The 24,954-nt window shown below is 34.2% G+C and overlaps 1 protein-coding gene across 4 annotated transcripts in view; it reads right to left on the bottom strand.

Moving 5' to 3' along the window:
* The window catches only part of ESRRG (estrogen related receptor gamma), a gene marked incomplete at both ends in the record, with an annotated part of 481,788 nt that overhangs the window by 65,243 nt on the left and 391,591 nt on the right, over positions 1-24,954 (bottom strand). For all 4 annotated transcript variants that reach the window (XM_080698935.1, XM_080698936.1, XM_080698937.1 and 1 more), the window contains one exon: positions 1,611-1,721. In XM_080698935.1, the coding sequence (XP_080555061.1) occupies positions 1,611-1,721 (111 nt within the window). The remainder of the gene's footprint in view (positions 1-1,610; positions 1,722-24,954) is intronic.

The raw sequence follows: 24,954 nt of genomic DNA, 5'->3' as shown, positions 1-24,954 counted from the left end.
ATGAGTAATGATTTATTAGGAGTCTTCTTTATCTCAGACAAATGGAGCACACTGAAATTGCCGTAATCTTCTTAAAGGTACTTGACAAGCCACTTCCCAATTTCTCAGGTTTACACAGAAAACGATAGATGTTCCTCTATCATGTTGACTTACAAATGGGCTGGGGCTCATTTTTCTTTCCATAGAGGAAATTATCAGTGGTTTCCGTCAATGTTTGTGTAAAATAAATGAGAAATGGGCAGTTTGTATATTACTGAATCAAGGAAAACTGAACCTCTAATGAAATTAAGCATTAGTGTTTATTGCATTTTATTGTATTATCAGAAAGTTTTTTTATAATGTGCAAAATCTGCTTAATGCAGTCCTAGATTGTATTTGCAGAACACCAAACAGCTTATACAGGCTGAGGAGAAGATGCCAGATTGGACAATTGAAGGTGTAATCAACATAATGTTTTTTGGAAAGGCAAAAGGAAACTATGCCATATGTTCACTTAAGCTTTAATTTTATGTAAAACTGGTTGTTTTTCCTTTGACATAGCTAAAATGTCCTTTCATTTACAGTTCAGGGTCTGTCTTATTTGTTTAACAGATTCCCAGATGCTCACACGTATGACGCACAGCAGGAACCCCTCCTGGAGAATCTGAATTAGTAGTGGACACTTTCTCTTCCCTTGAAAGCAGATCAAAATTTCCCCTCACTCTTTCTAGAACCGCTGTTGTGGTAACTTCCTGTGGTGAGTGAGCGGTGTATCTTCTGTGACAAAGACAGCTAAATGTGAGAATTCTTTCCTCCAAATCACTTTCCAGTGTCTAGCATGGACTCTAAGCACAAACACCCTAAACTGCCAGCTCTGCTGCACAACAGCTATTAACTGATTTTTCAGAAAATGGGATATAGTTATTACCTCAACCTATATTCCAGTTCTTTTTAGTTAATGACAAAGAGGATGGAGTTTGCATTTTAGCAATGTGCCATTCTTTCAAATTGCAACCTGGTATCATAAAACCATGGGCTCTTGAAAAACAATTCATAATGGCCATAAGGACATCTGAGATGGAACCACCAACCTATGCTTGCTATTAGTAGGGCTCATTCTTATTTTAATCTATTGCTAGCTAGAGTGTTAACCTTCTATAGCTCCAAATTAATGAGGCCCCTAATGTATTTTCATTGGGAGGTTGAGCAGCCAAACTCATTTAGTTAGTGAAAACTGCAAAATCACTTTCTTGCGAAATCTGAAACTAACAGCTCCAATGAACTAATGATCACAGTATGATCCATTTTATGTACCTTGCAAATAAAGATAACTGGTAAGTGTAAAATTCACACTATATAAGCTACGCATTAATATGTGTATGCTTCCACAAAAATGACTAGGTAAAAAGTAGGCTAGAGAAACCATAGACATCTTTAAAAAACATAAAAAAAAGATGATTAGCTGAGATGTCATTGCTTTTCACAGACAATCTTTGGGAAGAGAGCCACTGTTCCTAAGAAAAAGAAGTCTCCTTGGAATCAGTAAAGATGGGAATGCCAACACAGATATATGGAGAGCCAACTGGGATGATTTTGTGTTCTGGGAAGCCAGACACATCTGCTGTACTTACATGGCTTTTTGGCTGGCTGAACCAGCTGAGGATTCAGGTATGGGCTGTTCTCTGCATCTATTCTGCGCTTGTACTTCTGTCGACCTCCACGTACTCTGTCAAGACGTACCCCTGTTGGCAAAGACAGGCACTGGCTTACTGTTTAGGTAGTTATTTTTGAGATCAACCAATACACTGACAGTATCTTCCAGGAGCTCTTTGGAAACAGACAGGAGAATGAAGAATGGTCCATGGTTCCTAGAGGTATGTAAAGAAGTTGTGGCTAAATCAAAATTGTCAGTGGTTGGAAACCACAGCTACCAGCAGATAACAGACCTGAAAGACATTTTATGCAGATCTATCAAAGTCACCATTTATCAAAGAAAGATGGATTTCCATGTGAATTAATAAGAGAAACTGTCCTTATAGTGCCAGTGTAGTTTCTCAAATTAAAGGCAATTGGTATTTTGTACCTTCTTCATTGATAACTCTGGAAAGCTTAATGTATAGGACCCAGTAAATCAGTGGACCAAGAACTATCAAACTCTCCTGCAGTCTAGCAAAAGATTCAACATAGGCCTGCAGAACTGAATAAAGACCTGGCACATGCTGGGGAGCTAGAACTATACAAGATTGAGTCCTGTGAGATGCAAAGATTATTCCATATTAACATGTCAGAATGTCTCACAATGGGACTGTCATTTACAATTTGGCATATATTTGTATTTTCTGAGAGTAGGTTGGGGTGAAGACAGAATGGACAAATGGTCTTCCTGAAGAAATAAGTCAGAAAGCTGGAATGTCAAAAGAAGGAGATGTGGATAGGGGAGAGTCGAAGGTGAGGCTGAAAAGCAGACAAAAATAGGCTGGCACAAGTAAAACTCTTTCCCAAAGAGTGTTGGGCTGGGTCAAGTGTCAAAGGAGTTTTGCTGAAATGGGATTTAAAAGATTAAGGGGAAAAGCAAAAGAGATTAAAATACAGAAAAGCTTCATTTATATGGGGGAAGTGGTGGAGAAGAACTTGTTAACAATCTAGTTTCCAGGCTATAGTTGTCAAATTTAGGACAGGACTATATAATTCTTTATCACATAAAGGGCATAGGAGCAAGAAGAAACTCTTTTTTTGTGAGTGAGGTTTGGTTGTGCCTTTGTTGATGCAACAGTGTAACATTATCTATTAATAAATTCACATAATGCATTATACATATTTTGGTATTTCTGAAAATGTTTAGAAAACAGATTTGGCTTAACATCATCATCAGTATTATTATTTTACTATAAGGACTCTTAGAGCCATTAAAATGCAAATGAACTCTATAAAACTCGATGAGAAAGATACATAGCATATGCAATGTTTTTCAAACCAAGAAATGTTGTTTGGGGGAACATTTATTAATATGTAGTACATGTGAGTTGTGGGCCACCTAAGTTATGTGAAACTACTTGGTAAAGGCCAATGTGTTTCTATGTAAATTTCTAAAAGTGAACATATTGCTCAAAACTTAAAGATTTTGGGGGATTCAAAATATAAAGGAAAACATATTTTTTCATGTTATCTTAATAATACTACTTAAAGTGGGACACATGCACAAACATTGGCTCTAGATAAAACCTGAATTGTCATATTGACATATCAGAGTATAAATAAAAGCAGGAGACAACTTCAAGAGCAATTAAATAGGTTAGAGAAAATATATCCAATACTGAAGAAGTTATGTTTGATTTTTAAGTTTTCACTGAAAACCATCACTCATGTAGGTCACAAAGAAGCTGCTTTTCCTTATCACCGCCTTTAAGTCACTCATGCCCATAGAACCATTCCATTCTTTTGGTCTTTGAGTTTTTAAATTCCTATTTTTATTTCATCTATATTTACTAGGGATTAACACCTTCCATTTTCCCCATTTATTATGTCTTATCTTTTCTTATCTGTTCCTCTTCAAAAATTTCTCTGAGACACTTTTCTTCAGTTTATAGTAATGTGGTCACTTTATTTCATTATTGAAGATATATTCATGCCTGTTTCATTTTAAGAATTTCAAAATTCAAAATCATGCAGGGATATAAAACGCTAATGACATAGCTATGTCTTCATATGTTTATCATCCAATTCAAACTCAATGAGAACATTTAGTCTGATATTATTAGAGCTGGTTAAAGAAGGGGGGGTTGGGACAGAGAGACAATGAGCGGCAAAAGTTAAGGAGAGAAGGAGCATTGTTGGGCACCCACCCTAGAAAATTGTTAGAAATGAGAATGCTTGCAGAATAAAACTTAACTGGTTTTATGGACTCCTAAATTTGCTTTTGGTGCTTGTCAGAGAATGTATTCACCATGAACGATGTATTTTCACATATAAAACAACACAACAACACACTATGAAGTCATTGCTGGTGAATTTCTGACCATGATGTCTAAGGAAGAAGACTAAGGCTTTAAGCACTTGAGGCAAGGTCTGGCTGGAGAGAATCCTAGAACATTAAAGCTTCCAATCAGCTTAGCCAACTTGGCCAAGTTGAAGGAAAACATACAACCCTAAAAACTTGCTGTTATATATGATGAAAAAATACACACCAATTGACAGAATTTTTATTATGTATTGAGTTGTTTATTTTATCTGTAGAGACACATTTTTATGGATTGTCAAAACTTCACCATTACTATGTACTTTCTTTTTACTTTGACAGCTGACTTACAAAAATATTCATTAACTCCATGCACCACACAAATCTAGAGGGTGCGCTCATCTCCCCCACCTCCATCCTTTCCTGTGTGGGTAATCAATAACTATTTATACATCTGTATATCCACCTCCACCTTCACATTTATCCATTCATCTCATCCATATATCTAACCAGTTTCTAAATATTTGAGAACTTCTTATATACATCATAATTTCAAATTTTATTTCATAAAACAAAATTAATTGGAAACCTTTTAAAGACTTTTATAGGATATTCAGCAGAAAAAAGGATTACTGACACTCATGAAAATCAGATTAATAATTCACAGTAAAAGCTGACAGAGACTCAATATGCAAAAAGGTTTTCCCACTAAGTTTAGGTAATAATGGTAAAAAAAAATTTAAAGTTGAAATAAAAGATCATAATAACTTATAGATGTGAAAATTTTACTTCCTTTAAAACAGGCAAAAATCATAATTTCAAATAACCCCAAATAAATATGAAATATTTACTTCTGCTTTTAACCTCTTTTCAAAATCTAAGAAATATGCCTTTTGGTAAGATTATTACTATCAATGTTAATATTGGATTTAGCGAACTTAATACTAATCAAATTCCAGAAACATACAGCTACAACTATTTATACATCATACTGAATCTATTTGTCAACTTATTTCATTACCTTGGGGGGAAAAAATGTTACCTAGGAAGATTAGTACCCCACCCGAACAATCATGTAAACATACCTATACACAAGTGTCAGAGCTCTGAAAGGTAAATCAGCCCAAATAGGCCTTCAAATATATGGAAAATGTCTCTTTATGTATTATTGAAAATAGGTTCATTTATGGGAGTATATAAATATAATAATGGTAGCATTTTATTTTATTAATTTTTTGAAGATTTAAAGAAGTTTATTAGAAAGAGAAATACAGTTCCATATCAGGCTGGCATGAAGGGGTGACTTGAAATGAATACACCCATAATGGTAGTATTTTTTTTTTTTGGTGGTACTGGGGTTCCTGGAAGCCCTTCTACCTCTGGGCTACACTCCCAGATCTATTTTTACATTTTTATTTGGAAACAGGGTCTCCTAAGCCAGCGCACGCGGCTGGCTTCGAACCTGCGCAATCCTCCTGTCTCTGCCTCCCAAGCGCGGGGATTACAAGCGTGCGCCACCACGCCCGGCCATAATGGTAGTATTTTAAATGGTCTCATAAACATTTCTGAAAAGATATCTGTAAATTATTAACATAAATTTGTGCATGTTTTTATAGAAAAATAAATTTTAGAAATTAAAAACTACATTTGAATATGTGTATACGTGTGAATATGACATTGTTAAATTGGACACTCAGTATTGGGAGGGAGGGAAAAGGAGAAGTGGGGGGACACCAAGTATACCATTGACAACATGATCTACATTATGGTGTGAGACTATAGTGTACCAATTAAACAAAAAAAACTTTCAAAAAGAAATTAAAAACATTGCCAGATACAAGTGGCACACACCTGTAATCCCAGTACTTGGGAGGCTGAGACAAGATGGCAGGTTCCCAGCCAGCCTCAGCAACTTAGTGATTCTCTCTAAACTTAATGAGACCCTGTTTCAAAATTAAAAAAAAAATAAAATAGGGCTTAGAGTATAGGTCAGAAGTACAATTCTTCTAAGTTCAACCCACAGTACCACACACAAAAATAGAAATAAAATAAATAACACACTACAATTAAAATGGCAAGTCATAAATGAGGCTTTATAGAAAATCAAACATCATATTAGGAAAAACATCTTTTACAATTTTAACTCACAGAGAATAAATTCTGCATAATTGAGATACTACATGTTAGAGCTGGCATGGTGGCACACACTTGTAATCTCAGCATTTGGGAGGCTGAGACAGGAGGATTGTGGTTTGAAGACAGCCTCAGCTACTTAGTGAGGCCCTTTGCAACTCAGTGTGACCCTGTTTCAAAATAAAGAATAAAAACCAAGCCAAGCCTGGTGGCGCACGCTTGTAATCCCAGCATTTGGGAGGCTGAAACAGGAGGATCACGGTTTGAGAACTGCCTCAACTACTTAGTGAGGCCCTTTGTAACTCGGTGGGACCTTGTTTCAAAATAAAGAATAAAAAATAGGGCTGGGGGTGTAGCTCAGAGGTAGAATGTTCCTGAGTTCCATCCACTATACCGTAAATAAAATGAAAGAAGGAAAAAAGAAAAAGAATAAAAAACAGAGCTGAGGGTGTAGCTTTGGGGTAGAACACCCCTGGATTCAATTCCCAGTACCATACACACATACACTCAAAGATATTACATGTTAGAGAGCAAATTTTATAGAAATAAAAGGTAAATCTCAAAGAAAAGATTTAACCAAAAAATAAGCCCACAAAAAAATTAAAGTATTGTAAATCAAACACATTGAATAAAGATTCTGTCACAAGCCAGACGTGGTGGCACACGCTTATAATCCCAGAATTCGGGAGGCTGAGACCTGGAGGGTTCGCGGACAGCCTCAGCTACTTAGTGAGGCCCTTCTGCAACTCAGTGAGACCCGGTTTCAAAATAAAGAATAAAAAAATAGGGCAGTGGGTATAGCTCGGAGGTCAAATGCCCCTGGGTTCCATCCCTAGACCCGCAAAAAAAAAAAAAAAAAAAAAAAAAAAAAATTCTGTCACAATTGAAAATGCTTGAGCATATATATAACCCAAGATTTCTCATTAATAGGAATACTTTCAAATGACATAGTATGTTAAAAAAGAAACATAGCCATAAAAGCATTTAGGAGGTATCAGAAATGGTAAGGTAATAAAAATAACCATATAAGAATATTTTAAGTATTTAGAAGTATAATTAACTTATGAAAAATTTCCTATATTCTCTAGCCTAAATACATTTATAGCCTAGCATAATAATAAATAATAAACAATTATTGAAGTATAAGTCCCTAGGAGTTTGTAACTTAATCTATATGAGGACTATTTTCCTTTTTAATGTTTCTAACTATAAAAACATAATACTATATTCTTAAATATTGCACAAATAATAATATGCCAAAGAAATAAAGTATATCATGCATATCAGAATGATTCAGTGATTTTTTTTACTCTTCCTTAATTTTTACCATAATAACCAACAAAATTATATCATGGATATTATTCAAATGCATACATAAAATATTTTATAACCTTAAAATGTAAACTAAAAATAAGGACATTTTCATTATATTACTATTTTGTTAAAATATTACTAAATACCTTTTGAAATATACATTTTTGCATCACTATTGCTTATTGAATATCTATCCCTATAGAGTTGGACAATCTACCCCATCTCAATTCTGTAGATGGGCCGATTTGAGATACGATGAAATAGTATGATAATTCAAAGAATACAAGTCAAAAAATATTATTGGATGTCTAAATACTTTATACAAATATATGATACCCCATTTTATTTACTGTTCCTTATCATTAACAATATTTACATATGTATTTTAGAAAAATATAAAAATGAATAAAACATTAAAAAAATAAAAGATGCTTTTACTGAGTTGTAAAATTATGCAACAGGAACCTAACAACATGAAGCTAGTATATTTAAAAATGCTGAAATTAATAATTTCGGTAGAAGCAAAATAATAATATTTATGGTCAAGACCTGGGAAATCTAAATTGTTCATAAACAAACATCTGCCTAAGTCAAATGTTTCCACTGAAGGTGACAAAGCCTATCTTTCCACACTTTTATGGTCCTAAAACACAATTTCTGCTTGAACTTTACTAGAAAATCACTTTTAAAAAAGTTTTAAAATGAGATACCCCTCCACAGGGAATAAGATAACCGCAATGTACAGTGTTTGATAGGATTTGAAGTTAATTAAGGCAACCATATTTTCTATTCATGTGGAGACTACCATTATCCTTTTTAAAAATAAAATATTTTAATAGTTGTTATTACCTACCTAATAGAATGTTTCACATTGCTTCTTCGTCAAATACTGTATGTGCCTACATTGCCACAGGGAATTACAAATCTTATGCATTGTCAGAATTTACAAATTTGAGAAAGCAAGAGTAGGGCAAAGAGGGAAAAAAATGTGCTGCGAGGCAAATAAACACCAACAGAAGTAAAACAGTTCAGCTCAAGGTCTTACTAGGTCAGCTAATTTTAAGTCTACCTTTTATGCTCAAATGCAAATTTTTATGATATTATATAGTCCAAAGTCAAAAGTATTTCTCACATTTTTAATAGCACAAAGTTAGAGGCATTTCATAGGATAATAAAAAAAAATCTCCCCTTCAGAGAATTATACAAGGATACCCTAGCCTATGTTCCAAATTTAAAAATAAGACATTTATTATGTTATTCCCAAACAAAAGTTTGCTTAAAATTTAATTAATTAGACTCCTGGAATACTTAAGATGCAAATAGTTACAGTAAAGTAATAATAATTCTGAAAGGATACATTATAAATACTATATAAACAGTTGTGTTAAGAACATGCTATCAAACATGGATAACAGCTGAATATGGGGAACAGGTTGGAAGTGCAAGACTTCTAAAACCATAAGATAAAGAGTAGGGGGCTCTCACCTAAAGATTTATCTCCCTGATATTGCAATTTTTTTTTCTATTGCCTAAGAACACTTTCCTTCTTTCCCTTAGGAATAGTATGGAACGGCATCCTTAAATTTGCCTGAGATTTCTACGAAAGCACCATCATAAACAGAAAATAGAGAAAATCCCTTCGAGGAGCTTCAGGAAGAGGCACAGACAGATTAGCAGTATCAGGCAAAGCAGCGGGAATTTAGTAGCAGCCTCTGACCCGGTTCCCCTTCAGAACAGTATCTACAGAGCAGTTGTGCATATTTATAGGCTTCTCAGTAAAGGGATAAGTGAGAATTATTTGAATATTCACACATGTACTCCAGGGAGAATCTAACCACATTAAATTCTTGAAGATCACATAAGACAATGAAGAAAAGTAACCCCTAGATATTTTCTTTTACTAGTCTTGCCTCTTCTCAACACAGACAGTGATACTGTTCAGTACAGTTTCATGATTTAGTCCCTTTCTTCCTGTTTCAACAGCCTTTGCCTCTTCATGACTACCTCCGCCTGCCAAGTGATGTCTTCAACGTTAACTGAATGAATCAGTATGTGAATGAAGTGTTTTGGAATAAACCAAAAATATAAGGCAGTTAGCAGCACTGGTTATTGAGAGCTTGTCACATGACAGGCAATGGGTTAATGGCTTCACATACATTAACACACTTAATTCTTACAGCAACACTCTCTGAAGCAGTTGCTATTATTATCCCATTTGACAGGTGATAAAACTGGAACTGGTAAGAGGCAGAGCCTGGAGTGGAGGTTAGGGAGAATGGCTGCAGAATCCACATTCTTAAACACTATCTATGTTTAGACTGTTATCAAAGTCTACCTCTGGAAAACAGCATTTGGTATGCATCCCCAAAGCAGAAGCATTGGAAGATAGAAACTAATTATTGAAGTAACTAATACTTTTAGCAAATATCTTGTTCAATGTATTTCATCCTAAGGAGAAGTGTTCTTAGACAGCAAAAGAATCACGTTATCAGGGAGACATCATCATGCAGGAGGGAGCCCCTGCTCTTTACTTATCATTTTAGTGGTTTTTCTTTTCCAACCTGCTTCTTATCCTCAATTATAACCAATGTGTGATAATATTTATGGAGCACAACTGTTTATTTAGTATTTATGAACATGTAAGAGGTAGACACAAGGGTGAAGGAAATGAGCACTCAATGCTACTGATTTTTCATCTGTTACTCAGGGACCTTTGTCTAAAAATATTTACCTCTGTGAGATTGTCAACAGGTTCAAGGTGATAAAAAAAAAATTAAGTTCTCTGCTCTTTTACTGAGAGGAGAACTCAGAGATAAAAATTGCCTTCCTTAGAGTTACTCCTTAAAATAAATCACTACAAATTAGACAAAACATGTTTTGCCAGAGCCACAGAGAAAAAGCAACATTCCATCTAAGTTTTATAGTTCATAAAGGAGGCCTGGGTGGCCAATTTCCCACCAGACTCCCCTGGCCAATGATTACCTTTGCTGATGCCTGAATATCATGACCACAATTCAGGAACTTTGGAAACTGCTTGGTTGCGTGTGGATATATTATCATGTCTGCTGATGTAGAAGAGGAAAATCACACAGGGAGAGAAAATGCATATCTATTAAGTGGGATTTTTTTTCTTCTTTTTTTTAAACCAAGTCTTCAGTCACTAAAAGAGATAAAAGCCATGACTCACATTAAGCTTCCTTGCTCTACAGATGAATTAACAATTAGCAAGGGGAAGTCTTTCGTTTTGGTCTCTTGATAGCGATCTGGACTATTAAACATGTGAGGATTGCATAGGAAATTACAAAGACTTCCCTCTGTTTCTGATTCAAGTTGCATCCAAACCAAATGTGTGGATTTCTGCATATAGGATATAATCCCAAAGAGGTTTATCCCCCTACTCTTACTGTTCCTGGTGTGAACGACTATTCTTGACAGTTTCCTAAATGACTGTAATAAATTTATAATCTGGATCAGAACCAGAATTAAAATGACAGAAATTTAAAAAAAACATAAGCATATGTTTAGTTGGGAAAACATTTTTCTAACACAGGTAAAGTTGCTTCATTTGAAGCATGGAGCCCTAATCTATGACACATACAAGTACAAATTAGGTCATCTGCAACAGGTGACAAGTTTTAATTGAATGTCTTCTGCCTGCAATTCTGACAAAAGGTGAATAGAAATAAATGAGTCTGGCAAGACAGCCCTGAGCCTTACAATACCCAATATCTCATTATTTTTAAACAGCTATCTATAAACTGATGCTGACAAGCCCTGAACCTTTTATTTCTGCTCAAGATGAGGTTGCTCTGAAGGGAAAAAGAAAAAGAAAAAAGAAAAAGGGGCATCCAGAACATTACATTAAACATGCAATACCTACCATTATCACTTCCCCAAATGTAATTAAAGGAAATCACCTATTCAAAAGGCACTATTTCTTACTTTTCCTGATGTGTGTGTGTGTGTGTGTGTGTGTGTGTGTGTGTGTGTGAGAGAGAGAGAGAGAGAGAGAGAGAGAGAGAGAGAGAGAGAGAGAGAGAGAGAGAGAAAGAGAAAACACGAACAAGATTCTGCATGCTTGGCCTGTCTTTGCTAAACACAGGGACTGTCTTTAAAGGAAAAAAAAATAAACCTTCCCTTTCCTTCTTTTTCTCTGTTAAAAATTTCTAACGATTGAAAATCATATTACTGTGGTATATGCCTATCTATGTTGTATTTTGTCTTGTTACACTTAAATACTGAAAACTCTTCCCTTTATCCTTTTTGAAATTGCTGCTTCATGTCAATAAAGATATGAATTGTAGTAAAGACATGATATGTGCTTTTACATCAACAGCAAGAAAAGTGCTTCTATTAATTCACAATTAAGAGTAACAATGGCAATAATAAGTTTAAATATAATAATAAGAGTTATAGCAATGCATGGCACCCCATGGGAATGTTTCGGGTGAAGAGAAGCACAGATATTTGTGCAAATGTGAAAGCCCTATAAAATGAATTAAATGTGCAATCAAAAAAGGTGTTTGATAAGTTGCTGGGTTGAGAGCATAATCATTTTGTTAATTTAAGGATAATAAAGCAGAACCTAATATCCACAAAAAGGAAAAGGAACAGTGTGTATTTGAAAGAGATGTAGGCTTAAAAATGACAATGGGCAACAGGTACATGAGCCTGGAGGTCATTTGTTTTCATAATGCGTGACTCAGTATCACATGGGCAACCAAGGAGGGGCTTATGAAGCTCAAAGAGAAATTTATGGAAATTCTAGGCAGAAAATACTTTAAGTTCTAGACAATGTGTTAGTAAGTCATTAAAGACAATAAAATGCATAAATTCAGAGAATCAATTACACTATATCAAAGAGAGGTATAATGTTTAACGATATTTCTCAGGTGATCATTATACTATGGCAAAGTTGAAATTCAGCATAAAGCAAATCTACTACAAAGATTATAATATACATTTCCAGATCATGTGTAAATAGAATTCTACCTAACAAGTAAAATATTTAGCAAAAAAATCTGTTCAATAGAGACTAAATAAAATATTAACATATACATGGCCTGGATTTTATACAAGTGAGAGATTTCTTGTAAATAAAATACTGTTTTCCATTCTTTTCTCAACCAACTCTATAAATATACCAATATTAACCTCTACTTATCCACCGATTGTGGTACTATTTGTGAGCAAGGTTAGTGAAGAAAATGGAAAGAAAAGCAAGAGATATTATGAAAGTTATAAGTTTTGTAGAAATTCAAAAGTTGAGAAGACAAGCACATAGAAATCAGTGTTCATTCCCAGCTGTCCAAACCTTGAGATATTCTCAATGGCACACTGCCTCTTAGGTCATGTTTCTAAGCCAATTAATACAAGGTTTTCTTCACTAAAGTTGACACATTAGACTATTGAAGAATTTAAGACAGTATGAGAAAGACAGGTAGGAGAATCAAGAGTAGCACTGATGATAAGAAATAAGGTATAGACAAGTGACATATTTACTATGATTACATAAAGACAAATGAAAAAATAAGTGACAAACTCTAAGTAATGTTTCCTATACAACTGATTTCCATTTGTCATCTTTTGATCTCTTGGATATTTTCAGAATCTCCATTTCACCCTGTTTCAGCAAGATGACTATTCAGTTTGTTTTGATGCAGACAACATGCATATGAAAGAGAAACATTATGTTACATCTGATTTTCCAGAACAACGTTCAATGATATTTTTACTTTACTATTCTGAGTAGCTTGGTCTTAATAAAAAGTGACTCCAGATTCATGCCTATTTGATATAAAATGTTGAAGATTTGGAGGAAAGTTACACATAAGTAAATCTAAACATCAGAATGTTCCATCAAGGAAATTATCAATGGGGAAGTGCACTGCTGAAGGCCAGTAAGAAAGCTGTAGACTTAAATGTTTTCTAGTGGTATAGCATATAGCTCATATTTTAATTCTTAAGTTAAGAGGAATGAAGAAGATGTGAAACAAGATAGAAAACAACATCCTTGCCAGATGCCAAATATATTAGATCTCAGATGGGGAAAGGCAGTATTTGTACCAAGTCAAGAATTCCCTGGCAGACTTCACTGGAATAGTTGCTGTATGAGAGTAATTGTTAGGCTACTCAAAATGCTCTATACTGGTCAGAGGGATTGTTCAATCACAGTGCGTGGCAAGAAAAATACAAACAGGCTTCTCTAGTTGCAAGGCAGCTCAAACCTAGATGTTGGAAGTAAAAGCTCCAACCAGCACTGCCTTATGCAAAAGGAGGCAGAATTTCCCTTGAAAATCTTGTGGTTTTCATACTAATGGTCCTTAGTCTTTCCTAGTAACTGTCTCTCTATATATATTTGAAACATAACCTGGCCTATCTTTAAACTTCTAGATATTTTATTTTTTATATATATTCAAGTTAATTCCACAGAAAGTTTAGAGTTGAGGGCACAGGGAATCTAAACAGATTCACAGGATCAGAATATAGCCAAAAAAGTCAGGTGTGGTGGCACATGCCTATAATCTCAGTACTGAGGAGGCTGAACAGGAGGATGGCATGTTCACAGCCAGCTTCAGCAACTTAGCAGAGAGAGGCCTTTGGCACCTAAGTGAGACCCTGTTTCACAATAAAAAATAAAATAGGGATAGGGGTGTAGCTCAGAGGTAGAATGCTTTTGGCCTCAATTCCTAGTACCAAAAAAATAATATAGTCAAATGCTTTGGGTGTATGTTTTCGTTATATGCTTATTATCACTGGGTATCCAGTATATATCGCATGCCTGTCATATAGGACCCAAAAATACTGAAGAAGTGAATGAATAACCAAAGTTATGACATGCTTGATAGCCATGAACTAATTATGTTCTTTGTTTTTTCTTTGGCACTTCTAAACCTAGAACACAGACACAACTTTTGTCAGTTATTTTAATTCCTATTTGGTGTCTGTCTGTTTCTCTCTGTCTGTCTTTTTCTCTAAGTACTGAGGATTGAAACCATGGCCTTGTACCTTTTGTACATGCGCCTTAAACTTGTGATCCTCTTGCCTCAGCCTTCTGTGGGGCTCGGATCATAGGTTTGCACAACTTCTTCTAGTTGGCATGTTTTTTTTTTTAATGTGCTAGTGTACTACATATTTTTTAAAAAGGCATAGAAAACTTGGAGATAACAAAATACAATGAAATACTGGAATAAAACAAGAGTTGGCTGGAAAGTAGAACCTAAGAATTTACTTTTTCAATATGAATCCTGAATAATATAAAAGGAAGGAGGATTTGATTTGCTGAGAAAATCTCAGTTCAGAACTGACTAATAAGAATTATATTTGGATACTGAATAGTGAACTAGAAAGACCATAGGTTCTTATACATGGGAAATTTGACAAATGAAGAAAACCATTCTCTTCCTAAGACATTTTTATTGCTCTCCTGCCTGGAAGCAGATGAATGAGTGTGATCACGTGTTAAACTGTCTTCCAATTCTAAAATTCTATGAATGAAATGGTGCGCTTAAAAAGATGGAATTGACCCACAGCTTCAGAGTCCTACAGCCGCCTTGGCAGTAGGAGACATCCAAGTCCTCCCTGTCTTAAATCAAGGAGGCCACAGCCAAGTGGGGAGCACTAATGAACCAGGGAGCAAGAGGCTTTGTGGCAGAGGCCTTCTCATTCCCCTCACACTGACCTTGGCCAAATGCATTTCCTTTTGTTCTTGACAATAATAAAGCAAATAAAGTGCCCAGGCTTGAAAAATGCTGCTAGCTTATTACTGCATTAGAAAAAGATCAATGTCTGTTGTACATCGCTGTGGAGCCTGAGGTATGGGAAATCATAGGAAGCTTGGGATTTGCCGGCATTTGAAAACACACAAGCTAGATTAAGCTGAGAAGAATATGACCAAATATTGGTAACTTTGAAAATAACCAATGAGTAGCAGGTGGCTGTTCTGTCATATAACTAAATCTCATCTGGAATCTTCAAAATAAAAAATATTGGCTAAATATGAACGTACTTCATGAATATTCCATACAGGTGGGTGTTTCATCCCAACCTCTATAACCACTTTATTTTTGGAAATTATGGTATATTTCTAAGTATATATACATATACTCTGACCCCCTATATCCATGGGGGATACATTCTAAGATCCCCAGTGGATGCTTGAAATCACAAATGATACTGAACCCTTTATCTACTATACTTGTTCCCATACATATATTTACGGATTTAAGGTCTTTTCAATGTGAACCAAGAACTGATCATGTGCTGTGCCTATAATTTCTGCAGTGTGAGATGTAGCAACAAAACCAGTATAAATTTATTTTTCTTTCTTTACAATTACATAGAACATTTATCCTTACTATAGATTTCAGCAGCTTCAACATTTTTGTTGTTGTTATCTTATGAAGTTGAGAACCTCCACCTGTTCACTTAAAGGCAGCTACAGGTTCTCTTTAGCGTATCCAGATTGCCAGCCTTACTACTCTTGTACTTTGGGACCAGTATTAAGTAAAGTAAGCGTCTCAAGCAACAGCACTGAGATACTGTCATAACTGATCTGAGGATGGAGATGGCTTCTAAGTGAGTAGCAGGCAGGCAGCATACATAACGCAGCTATGCTGGGAAAGGGATAAAGCATACCTTAGGCAAAAGGAGCAGGGCAGCCTGAGATCTCGTCATGCCACCCAGAATAAAGCACAATTGAGAAGTTAAGAACTGTTCAGCCGGGCATGATGGCACATGCTTGTAATCCCAGCATTCGGGGAGCTGAGACTGGAGGATCACTGTTCTCAGACAGCCTCAGTTACTTAGTGAGACCCTTCACAACTCAGGAGACCCTGTCTCAAAAATAAAAAGACTAATAAATAGGGCTGGGGGTGTAGCTTGAAGGTACAATGTCCCTGGGTTCCATCCCCAGTACCGAAAAACAAAACAAACAAACAAACAAACAAAAAAACCCAACAAGAAAAAAGAATTGTTCAGAGTCCGGTATAGTGGTACACATTTGTAACCTAGAACTTGGGAGCCTGAGATAGGAGGATCACAGGTTCAAGGACAGCTTCAGCAATATAGAGTAAACCCCTCCACAAGTTTGTGAGAACTTGTTTCAAAATAAAAAAAAATAAAAATTTAAAAAAGCTTGGTGTAACTCAGAGGCACAATGCCCCAGGGTTCAATTCCCAGTATCACACACTGGGGAAAAGAATTATTTATGAAAAATAATTATTCATTTCTAAAATTTTCATATTGCATTTTCAGACTGTAACTGATGTGTTAGTGAAACTGGAGATAGTGCCCCTTATCTACAGGTAACAGTATATCTACTGTATATACAGATACAAACAGTTACATGTACAAAACAATTCTAAATCAGTAAAGCATTTTTAAAAAATTTTTGATAATTATTTGGCCTGATCAAATGTTTCTGTGAGAAATTTTACTGGCAGTTTTTTCTTCTGAAAAGACCCTGCATTATATAAATTTATTTAAGTATTTATATCAGAAATTATCAGTTCTAATGACTAAAAGGATACCTACATAAAGTGTGAGTAAAATAGACTATGTGATTTTAATAAATGAGAGATAAACTGCAGTGAATAAAGAGTTTATCACAGAAAAACATATACCTCTGTTCAGCACCAATCAGGCAATGCTTGTGGGAGAGGAGTAAGCATGCTTGAATGTAATTTTTGTATCTCCAAGTTTTCATTTCCCCAAGAAGCTAGCAATCTGGCTCTTTATATGAAATCATCAATGTGTTTATTTTCTTCTAGATAATCATGTGGCCTTCAAACTGCTGCTTTATAACATTTTGTGTCCATCCTATTAGAAGGTGCCAACTATTATAAGTTTCCGCTGGGTGTGGTGGCACAAGCTTGTAATCCCAGCATTTGAGAGGCTGAGACGGGAGTACTGCGATTCACGGACAGCCTCAGCTACTTAGTGAGGTCCTTTACAACTCAGTGAGACCATATTTAAAAATAAAGAATAAAAACAGAGCTGGAGGTATAGCTTGAAGGTAAAATGCCCCTGGGTTCCATCCCCAGTACTGAAAAAAAAAAGTTCCCTGATGAAAGGCAAGTTAGATGGCTAGCTTATTAAAATTATATTTTAAATTGCTAGCAATTTAGAAATGATTCTGTAGTTTTACTTATGCCCTTGTTACACAAGCATAAATTAATTGACCTGCTTATGTTGTTATATAGACTACATCTTCACATTCTAAATTTTTTTTTTTTTTTGGTGGTACTGGGGTTCCTGAAAACTCTTCTACCTCTGGGCTATACTCCTGGACACCTATTTTTTATATTTTTATTTGCAAACAGGGTCTCTTAAGCTAGTGTGGCTGGCTTTGAACCTGCATGATTCCTCCTGTCTCCACCTCCAAAGTGCAGGGATTATAAGCGTGTGCCATCATGCCCAGCTTCACATTCTAACTTTAAAATCCTATTTAGTAGAGTTTCAGGTAAAATAATATATAAAAATAAGGATTTTCAATGGAAATAGTTTCAAACAAATATATGTTTAATTTTCCACCTCTAGACCTAGCACTTGTCATTCAAAAATACTGTCATGTTTTACCTCAAACAAGCTCCCTTAAAGAATCACTGGCTAAGCATCCTCCACTTGTATTTATAATGAACAGCAGCAAATATTTTCTTTAAAGTCATGTATTATGTTTTTTTCAATGTTTTGACCTTTTGAAAAAATGTCTTTCTGTCCTGTGACATGTATCAAAACCTGCAAGCCAGTTCTTGAAGTACAATTGTTATGTCTCCATTGTCACCAAGACTAAAACACATTAGTTATTACTAAGAATTAGCTGATAATGAATTTTGGTTTTTGTTAGCCTGAATCCTTTCTCCTCCAACTTCTTGCACTATATGGAAGAGAAGAACTTTAAAGTGGCAATGGAGGAAGATGCTGAATATGTTTTGGAAAAGTCCTAGGGGATATTAGAAATTAACAGTGCTCCCTTTGAGTTAGAGGGTAGAGAGAAACAGATGCTCCTGTACAAACTATGCAGAAGTGGTATGGCCTGGAGATGTGACTACCTCCTGTGACGTTATGAGAAAAGGGAAAATTTAATTTGAAAATACTCGTGTGTTTAAAAAAAAAACCCTCAAGTCTGAAAGAAGCTGATCAAAATAATGTTTTCCATGGCCTTTTAAAGAATAAACAAGCACCTTATAAAAGAAAGTGGTAAAAATGTTTCTATGAACTTTTAAAGAATAAACAAGCACCTTATGAATAACTATATATGCAAAGTAACATATCACATATGGTGATGATTCCAACCAGGCCATGACGTATACTGAAGAGTCAGCAATAGGTCCTATGCCTATTCTGTGCCAATGCAGCCATGGTTACTGGAAAAAACAGGAGCCTACTAGAAAGGGATAAAAGCAAAATGTATCTATCTGCTGAAGTAAACATTTATTTCAAAATTCCTGTTAACCCCAAACTACTCTGGCAACATGGATCTCTTACAGAGAGTCACTGGGTTCTTCTAATGTATATATTTCAGAAACCTACTCTGTGTGTGTGTGTGTGTGTGTGAAACTGCAGATTGAACCGAAAGTAATTCTACATTATAACTATAACCCCAGCCCTTCTTATGTTTTCTTTTGAAACAGGCCTTTACTAGGTTGCTGAGTCTGACTAAGTTGCTGAGGCTGGTTTCAAACCTGCAATTCTCCTTTCTCAGCCTTTCAAGTACTGAGATTACAGGTGTGCACCACCATATCTGACTCAGAAACTGATTCTTCAGAGCCTCTCCTCTCTGCTGCCAAGAAGAGAATTAGATAGGAAGTCCCTTGGAAGCCGCCAGCTCAGTGACCTAATCATCCACGAGGCTGCTATTGGGCAGCTGAGACTCCCCTCCATCTACAGGGGCTTCATGGATGGCCTCTCAGCAATCGGAGTCCCTGCTGGCCAAGGGAATGAAAGACCGTGAAATTGAACCCAAGTAACCACATGGCAGGTCAAGGAAGCGCAACAATTGGACCACCAAGAAGCACAGGGACATACTTTAATGTCATAATAACCTTTCTATCACAAGGTTGTAACTGGAAAAAAACACAATACTTAGGTTCAAAAAAAGTTTTACATAGCAATATATCCTGGTTTACTCATGCATTTAACCATGTTCAGAATGAGAGCATCAGTATAGCCAAGAGTTTTTTGGGGAGTGTTGTGGGAGGAAAAACTGTTTTTTTCATTCTCTCCATCTGTCCAACCAATTTAGATAGGTAGATAGATAAATAGATAGATAACAATGTTATAGATCTTATCATTTCTTTCTAGTTTTTTATAAACCTCTATATATTGCTAAAAAACTCAGTTCAAATCATTCAAATAATTTTCCAGCAATTATAAACAAAATATTCGCATATCCTTAATTTTTTTCACATAGCTTTTTATATGCATTTTATTTATTTGGTTATAAAATCAATGAAAGTACAAAAGATACAATTAACCCAGTGTTAATAGTGCTGCAGAGAAGGAAAACAGAGTTGAGCTACATCTCTCTATAATATGATTTACTTTTTTGTTGCTGAGGATATAATTGAAGGATATCAACATGAGACAAAGTAGTTTCAATACTTGTCATATGAGAAATATTGATAAGTATTAAAATTTCCAGATACCATGCTACTAAAAAATTCAATAAAAATTCATTGGTAATAAAGATCAAACTTAAAATAGCTGAAAATATTTTGTAACTCATTTGAATAAAGTGAGTTTATCTAGCAACATGTTTTTAGGCCCAAATCAGATAAGTTTAAAAAGTTAGATAACATTACTACATACTACACAGGTGCCAGGGAAACATGAAAAAATACTGAGCTGTATTTTCTGTGGATCATTACTGTTTTTTCAAGGATGAGATGCATTTAAGGAATAAAAGGACATAAAGAAGAATTATGAATTCTGTAGACTTGTACTGTCACAGTTAGTCAACTGCTAAGACATTCTAAGTTTTCATGTTGAGGGGGGAGGCCACCAAGTGCTGTGTGCATGTATGTCATTGTCAACAGAATTTTACCTTATGATGTGGGACTATAATGCACCAATAAAAAAACATTATATAAAAGGAATAAATAAATTTTATGTGAACAATTTTAACATGGAATTTCACTAAATAATTTATAGTACTTTCTAAATTTAACTATAATTTAAATTATATTGATTAGATCAGAATCATGTATTACTTATTTAGCAGAGAGTGAAGTGGGCGGATCTTAACTGAGAACATATAATTGCAAAATTTCCCTTGAAATCAGAGTCCAAAACAGAATAAAAGGATAAAAAAACATAATATATTCATAAATAAATAAATGGGGGAGAAATCTGATTTAACATCTTGGGGAAAAGTAATATTTTCAAAAGCAGAATGTTATTTATTTCAAACAGTGTCAAGTATATGTTTGTGAACAGTAGAGTATAAATGAAATCAATATGACAGGGTCCATTCAATAATGAAACAAGTAAGAACAATTTTATCAATACAGTCCTAAAAATTAAATCCAATTATGTATATTAAAATAAAGCTAACTTTTATACCTAAGATCTTACATTATTTTTAAAGAAATTCCAGCTAGTAACATTATTCTACTTCTCATACAATGAAATTGGAATATCTACAAATAATTTATGACCACAATAATTTTAATTAAAATTAAATACTTTGAAAATTTTCACCTCTCCTATAATGGGTTATAAATGTAATTTCTGAATGTCTCTGGGTTTTAGCTTCTTTTGACAAATTTTATTCTTGAAATAAAAATACTTTACTTCAAAATGTTTGATAATAAAGATCTCTAAAGAAATCTTTGCCATAGATGAAACTATTGCATTTAGAAAAATAAGTTTCTTTTAAATTAAGCTTAAAACAAATTAATGGCAAATTTAATGAGTATATTAACTTTGACTATAATAAGAATATGCTGTTTATTTCAGAACTATAATATGCAATGATTATATCATTATAAGTAAATTCATAGAGAGCTCTATCAACTTCTACTTATACAAGGAAGGTGCCTAACCAACTTTTGAGCTTTCAAAATGTTTCCATTAGGACCATTATGATGTTTTAAAGGACATTTTATGCTATTTGCAACTTCCTATTGTCCAACTGATAACTATCTGATAAATGAAAGTTTAATAAACTACCACATTAGTATTTTTAGTATAAATTATGTATTATAAATCGCATATCTATCCATGGTAAACTTACAACAGGAGTATAAAAATTGCATTTAATGTAAAAACTTTTGACATATATTCCACAGTATTCCGAAGAACATATTTTAAAGTGTAACTTATTTTACAATTTATGGTGTTTCAAATAAATGTTTTAGACCAAAATGGAGTCACATCTAAAAACTCAAATGCACTTAGCAATAGTTATCTATACTTTGATTGCAATATGTGCCCTCTCTGAACTTTAGAAAAAAAGCAGTAGCAATTTTACTGTAATTTGATAAAGAAGCATTTGAACCTTGAGGGAAAGAGTTAATGAATTACAGATCTGAAGCCAGGTTTCACTGTGAACTTTGATTCTAATAGTTAAAGAAGGTGTCTATCAAATTGCTTATGAGGACAAATTTATGGAAAATAACCAAGAGTAAAGCTTTGTTCTTATTAAGAAACATGAATATGTATGTAATTTTAGCCAGACTAAATTAACCCAAAAATGAATAAATAAAAAAATAAGGACAATAATTGTTCTTACAAGAGAAGACTTGATTCCCTTCCCCCTTTTATAAAAACATTTGTATTTGTATTTTGTAGTTTCAAAAAATCCACATTTTAAAATAAAAGTATCTGGATAGAAACAAAAGGAAAGGAATCTGCAAGAAAACTGTTCAGGAACAAGAAATGTATATAGTAGTCCCTGCACCGCCTCCCCGCTTGGTGATAAACTTTGTTAAAGCAGGGATAACCTGCAGGCTTGATACAGGATTTGATAGAAATATAACACATGAAAATTAGTCTTGGTGGAAGCAGTTTATTACTGCTGAGGTGTGTCTATTCCTAAGCATGAGTCTTCATTTACAAAGGCTACACTGAACCATTAATCACAATTTTACAGTAAACATCTTCTAAAGCCGCATGAGTTCTAACCTGAATAAGATCCTATTTTAGCAGCAAGAGTATAAGTATGACACATATCATAGATGTGTGAATGCCTCTGTGTCTTTGTGAGTACAGGACGTTAACATGTGTTCCTTCTGGTTCATGTTCAAACATAAATTATGTGAGCCAAAATCAGTAAATATAAGTGAGTTATACCTGCAATGTAACCTTTATTTTCAATCTAAAGGCTTCATTGATGAATATCCACTGATCCTTCAGAATTTTAGTATGAAAAATTGGTACTATTTGAGTTTAGCAAACTCACAGCTTATGTTGATATTATCTCTCTTGTCCTCTTAAGCTACTGTTTTTTTCTATACCTTTTCATATGCAAAGACCTGAGATTATGAAAATACCATATTCAACAAACAATAACAACACAAAAGCAAGGCAATATGGGCTTTTTCTGTTAATAAATTTACTACTATGCATTAACTCAGGCATGGCCACATGTAAAACAGAAATAAGCAACTATAATTTGAATGCTTTTCTGCTCCAGATATTTCAAATAAATTAACTCTATTCCAGAGAACTTGAAATGCAATGATTTATAATATCTGTGCTATTTGTTAATGTTTACAAACCACTTTCACTTAGATCATTTTGTTTAATTTTTCAAATTCTTACTTAGTGCTTAAGGTATAGAATATCTCCAGTTTATAGACTCAGAGAATTTAAGCAACTTAATCAGTTCACTGTACTTATTTTTCTATTTCCAAGTCCTCTCTCTATTGTATATGTTTCTATTTTCTAGTACTCTAATTTTTTTAAAAAAGATGATAAAAAGGAGGAAATAGAGAAAAAGAAAATAAACAACTCATTCATTTATTCTCTCCAACCCCCACATTGTACTTTGGTCATCTCCTGGTTCTTTTCTGGGGACTCAGGGTGAATAGGAATAAAGTGAAAGGCAGAAATTTATAAAACACCAGGTCTGTATCTTTAGAACTCATGACTAAATAAGTGGGAGGGGAAAGAAGATAAGAGTCAAAGGAAATGCCAAAAGTTACATGATTCTAACAAAAGAAAAACAGTGCTCTTGACTAAAATAAAGAAGTTGGCAGAGACAGCCAGTTTCTAAAGAAACATAGTAAGTATGGTTTTATGTTTGCCAAGTTTTAGATAACTTTGGGAAATCCAAGATATATTGCACACAACTCAGATTTGAACATCAACTAAGAACGTGAGCCACTAAAACAGGGAATTGAAGATATATTTGTTTTGCAGAAAGTGTAATTGAATTGATTAGGACCAACCTTGGGAATTACTCATAATTAAAGAGGAACAATAGGTGAAAGTGGGACACTGTCAAAATAAAATTTAAAAAGGGCTGGAGATGTAGATCAGTGTTAGACCATTTGCTTAGGATGTGGTAAGGCAATAAGTTCAATCTTCAATACAGAAAAGAAAAAAAATAGTAGAATAAGGAAAATTGATAACCATCGAGCCATTCAAACCAAGGGTGGAGAACCCTTTAAGAAAGGACATTTATATAAATTTTTCCAAAAGTCCAAATGGTGCTGTACATGTATATGAATATATCATCAAAAATCTTGCTATGATGTACAGTTACAATGCACCAATAAACTTGTAAACAAAAATAAATTTAAAAGTTAATAAAATATATTTTAAAATACAAAAAACTTAGTCAAAAAATGGAAACAAAATTGGAATAAACATGTAAGAGCAATGTAAGAAAAACATATAATATTATTCAGAGGGAGGATAAAGTCAAATATTTTAAAATAATGTAAATATACATACATTTGCCAAGGTATTTTAAAATCAGCCTTATCTAAGTATGGTAGAACTCACCTGTAATCCCAGTACTTGGGAGGCTGAAACAGGAAGAGTACAGGTTTATGGCTTGCCTCAGCAATTTAGTGAGACCATGGTTTAAAATAAAACAATAAAATAGGGCTGGCAGTATATCTTAGAGGTAAAATGCACTTGAGTTCAATTCCCAGTATCATATACATAAAAAAGTCAAAATAGAAAAATATATTAAATACCACTAGTCCTTACATAAGGCAAAGCTCTTTTAATAGTAATTAGTATTAATAGTATGATGATATATAGTTATGTGATAATGTATCATTTCAACATGGAGAATAAAACTATTATATGGTTCAAGTTGTGAATATAATTAAAAGTAGTATTTAGTGTTTGTGTTGCAATATATTTTCTATTTTCTTTAATATACTGTGGGGAAAAAACAGTAGATCAAAGTCAAAGTAGTCTGTATCAGTACATGATTAAACTGTAGATATTTTAGTAGTCCAGTAACTTTTAGAAAACCACTACATTTGATGCTACCAACAATTCTAACACCCATGTTATAGGCCTAGACTAACTTAATATTTTTATTTTTTGTTAAATTATGAAGATAATCTCACTTGTAACACTATTTTAGAGTACTTTAAAGTACTATAGGA

This window comes from Muscardinus avellanarius, assembly GCF_963383645.1.
Source record: "Muscardinus avellanarius genome assembly, chromosome: 7".
In the NCBI taxonomy this organism is placed as follows: Eukaryota; Metazoa; Chordata; class Mammalia; order Rodentia; family Gliridae; genus Muscardinus; species Muscardinus avellanarius.
Note: the sequence above shows the minus strand (reverse complement) of the source record. Positions and strands in the feature narration are given on the sequence as shown.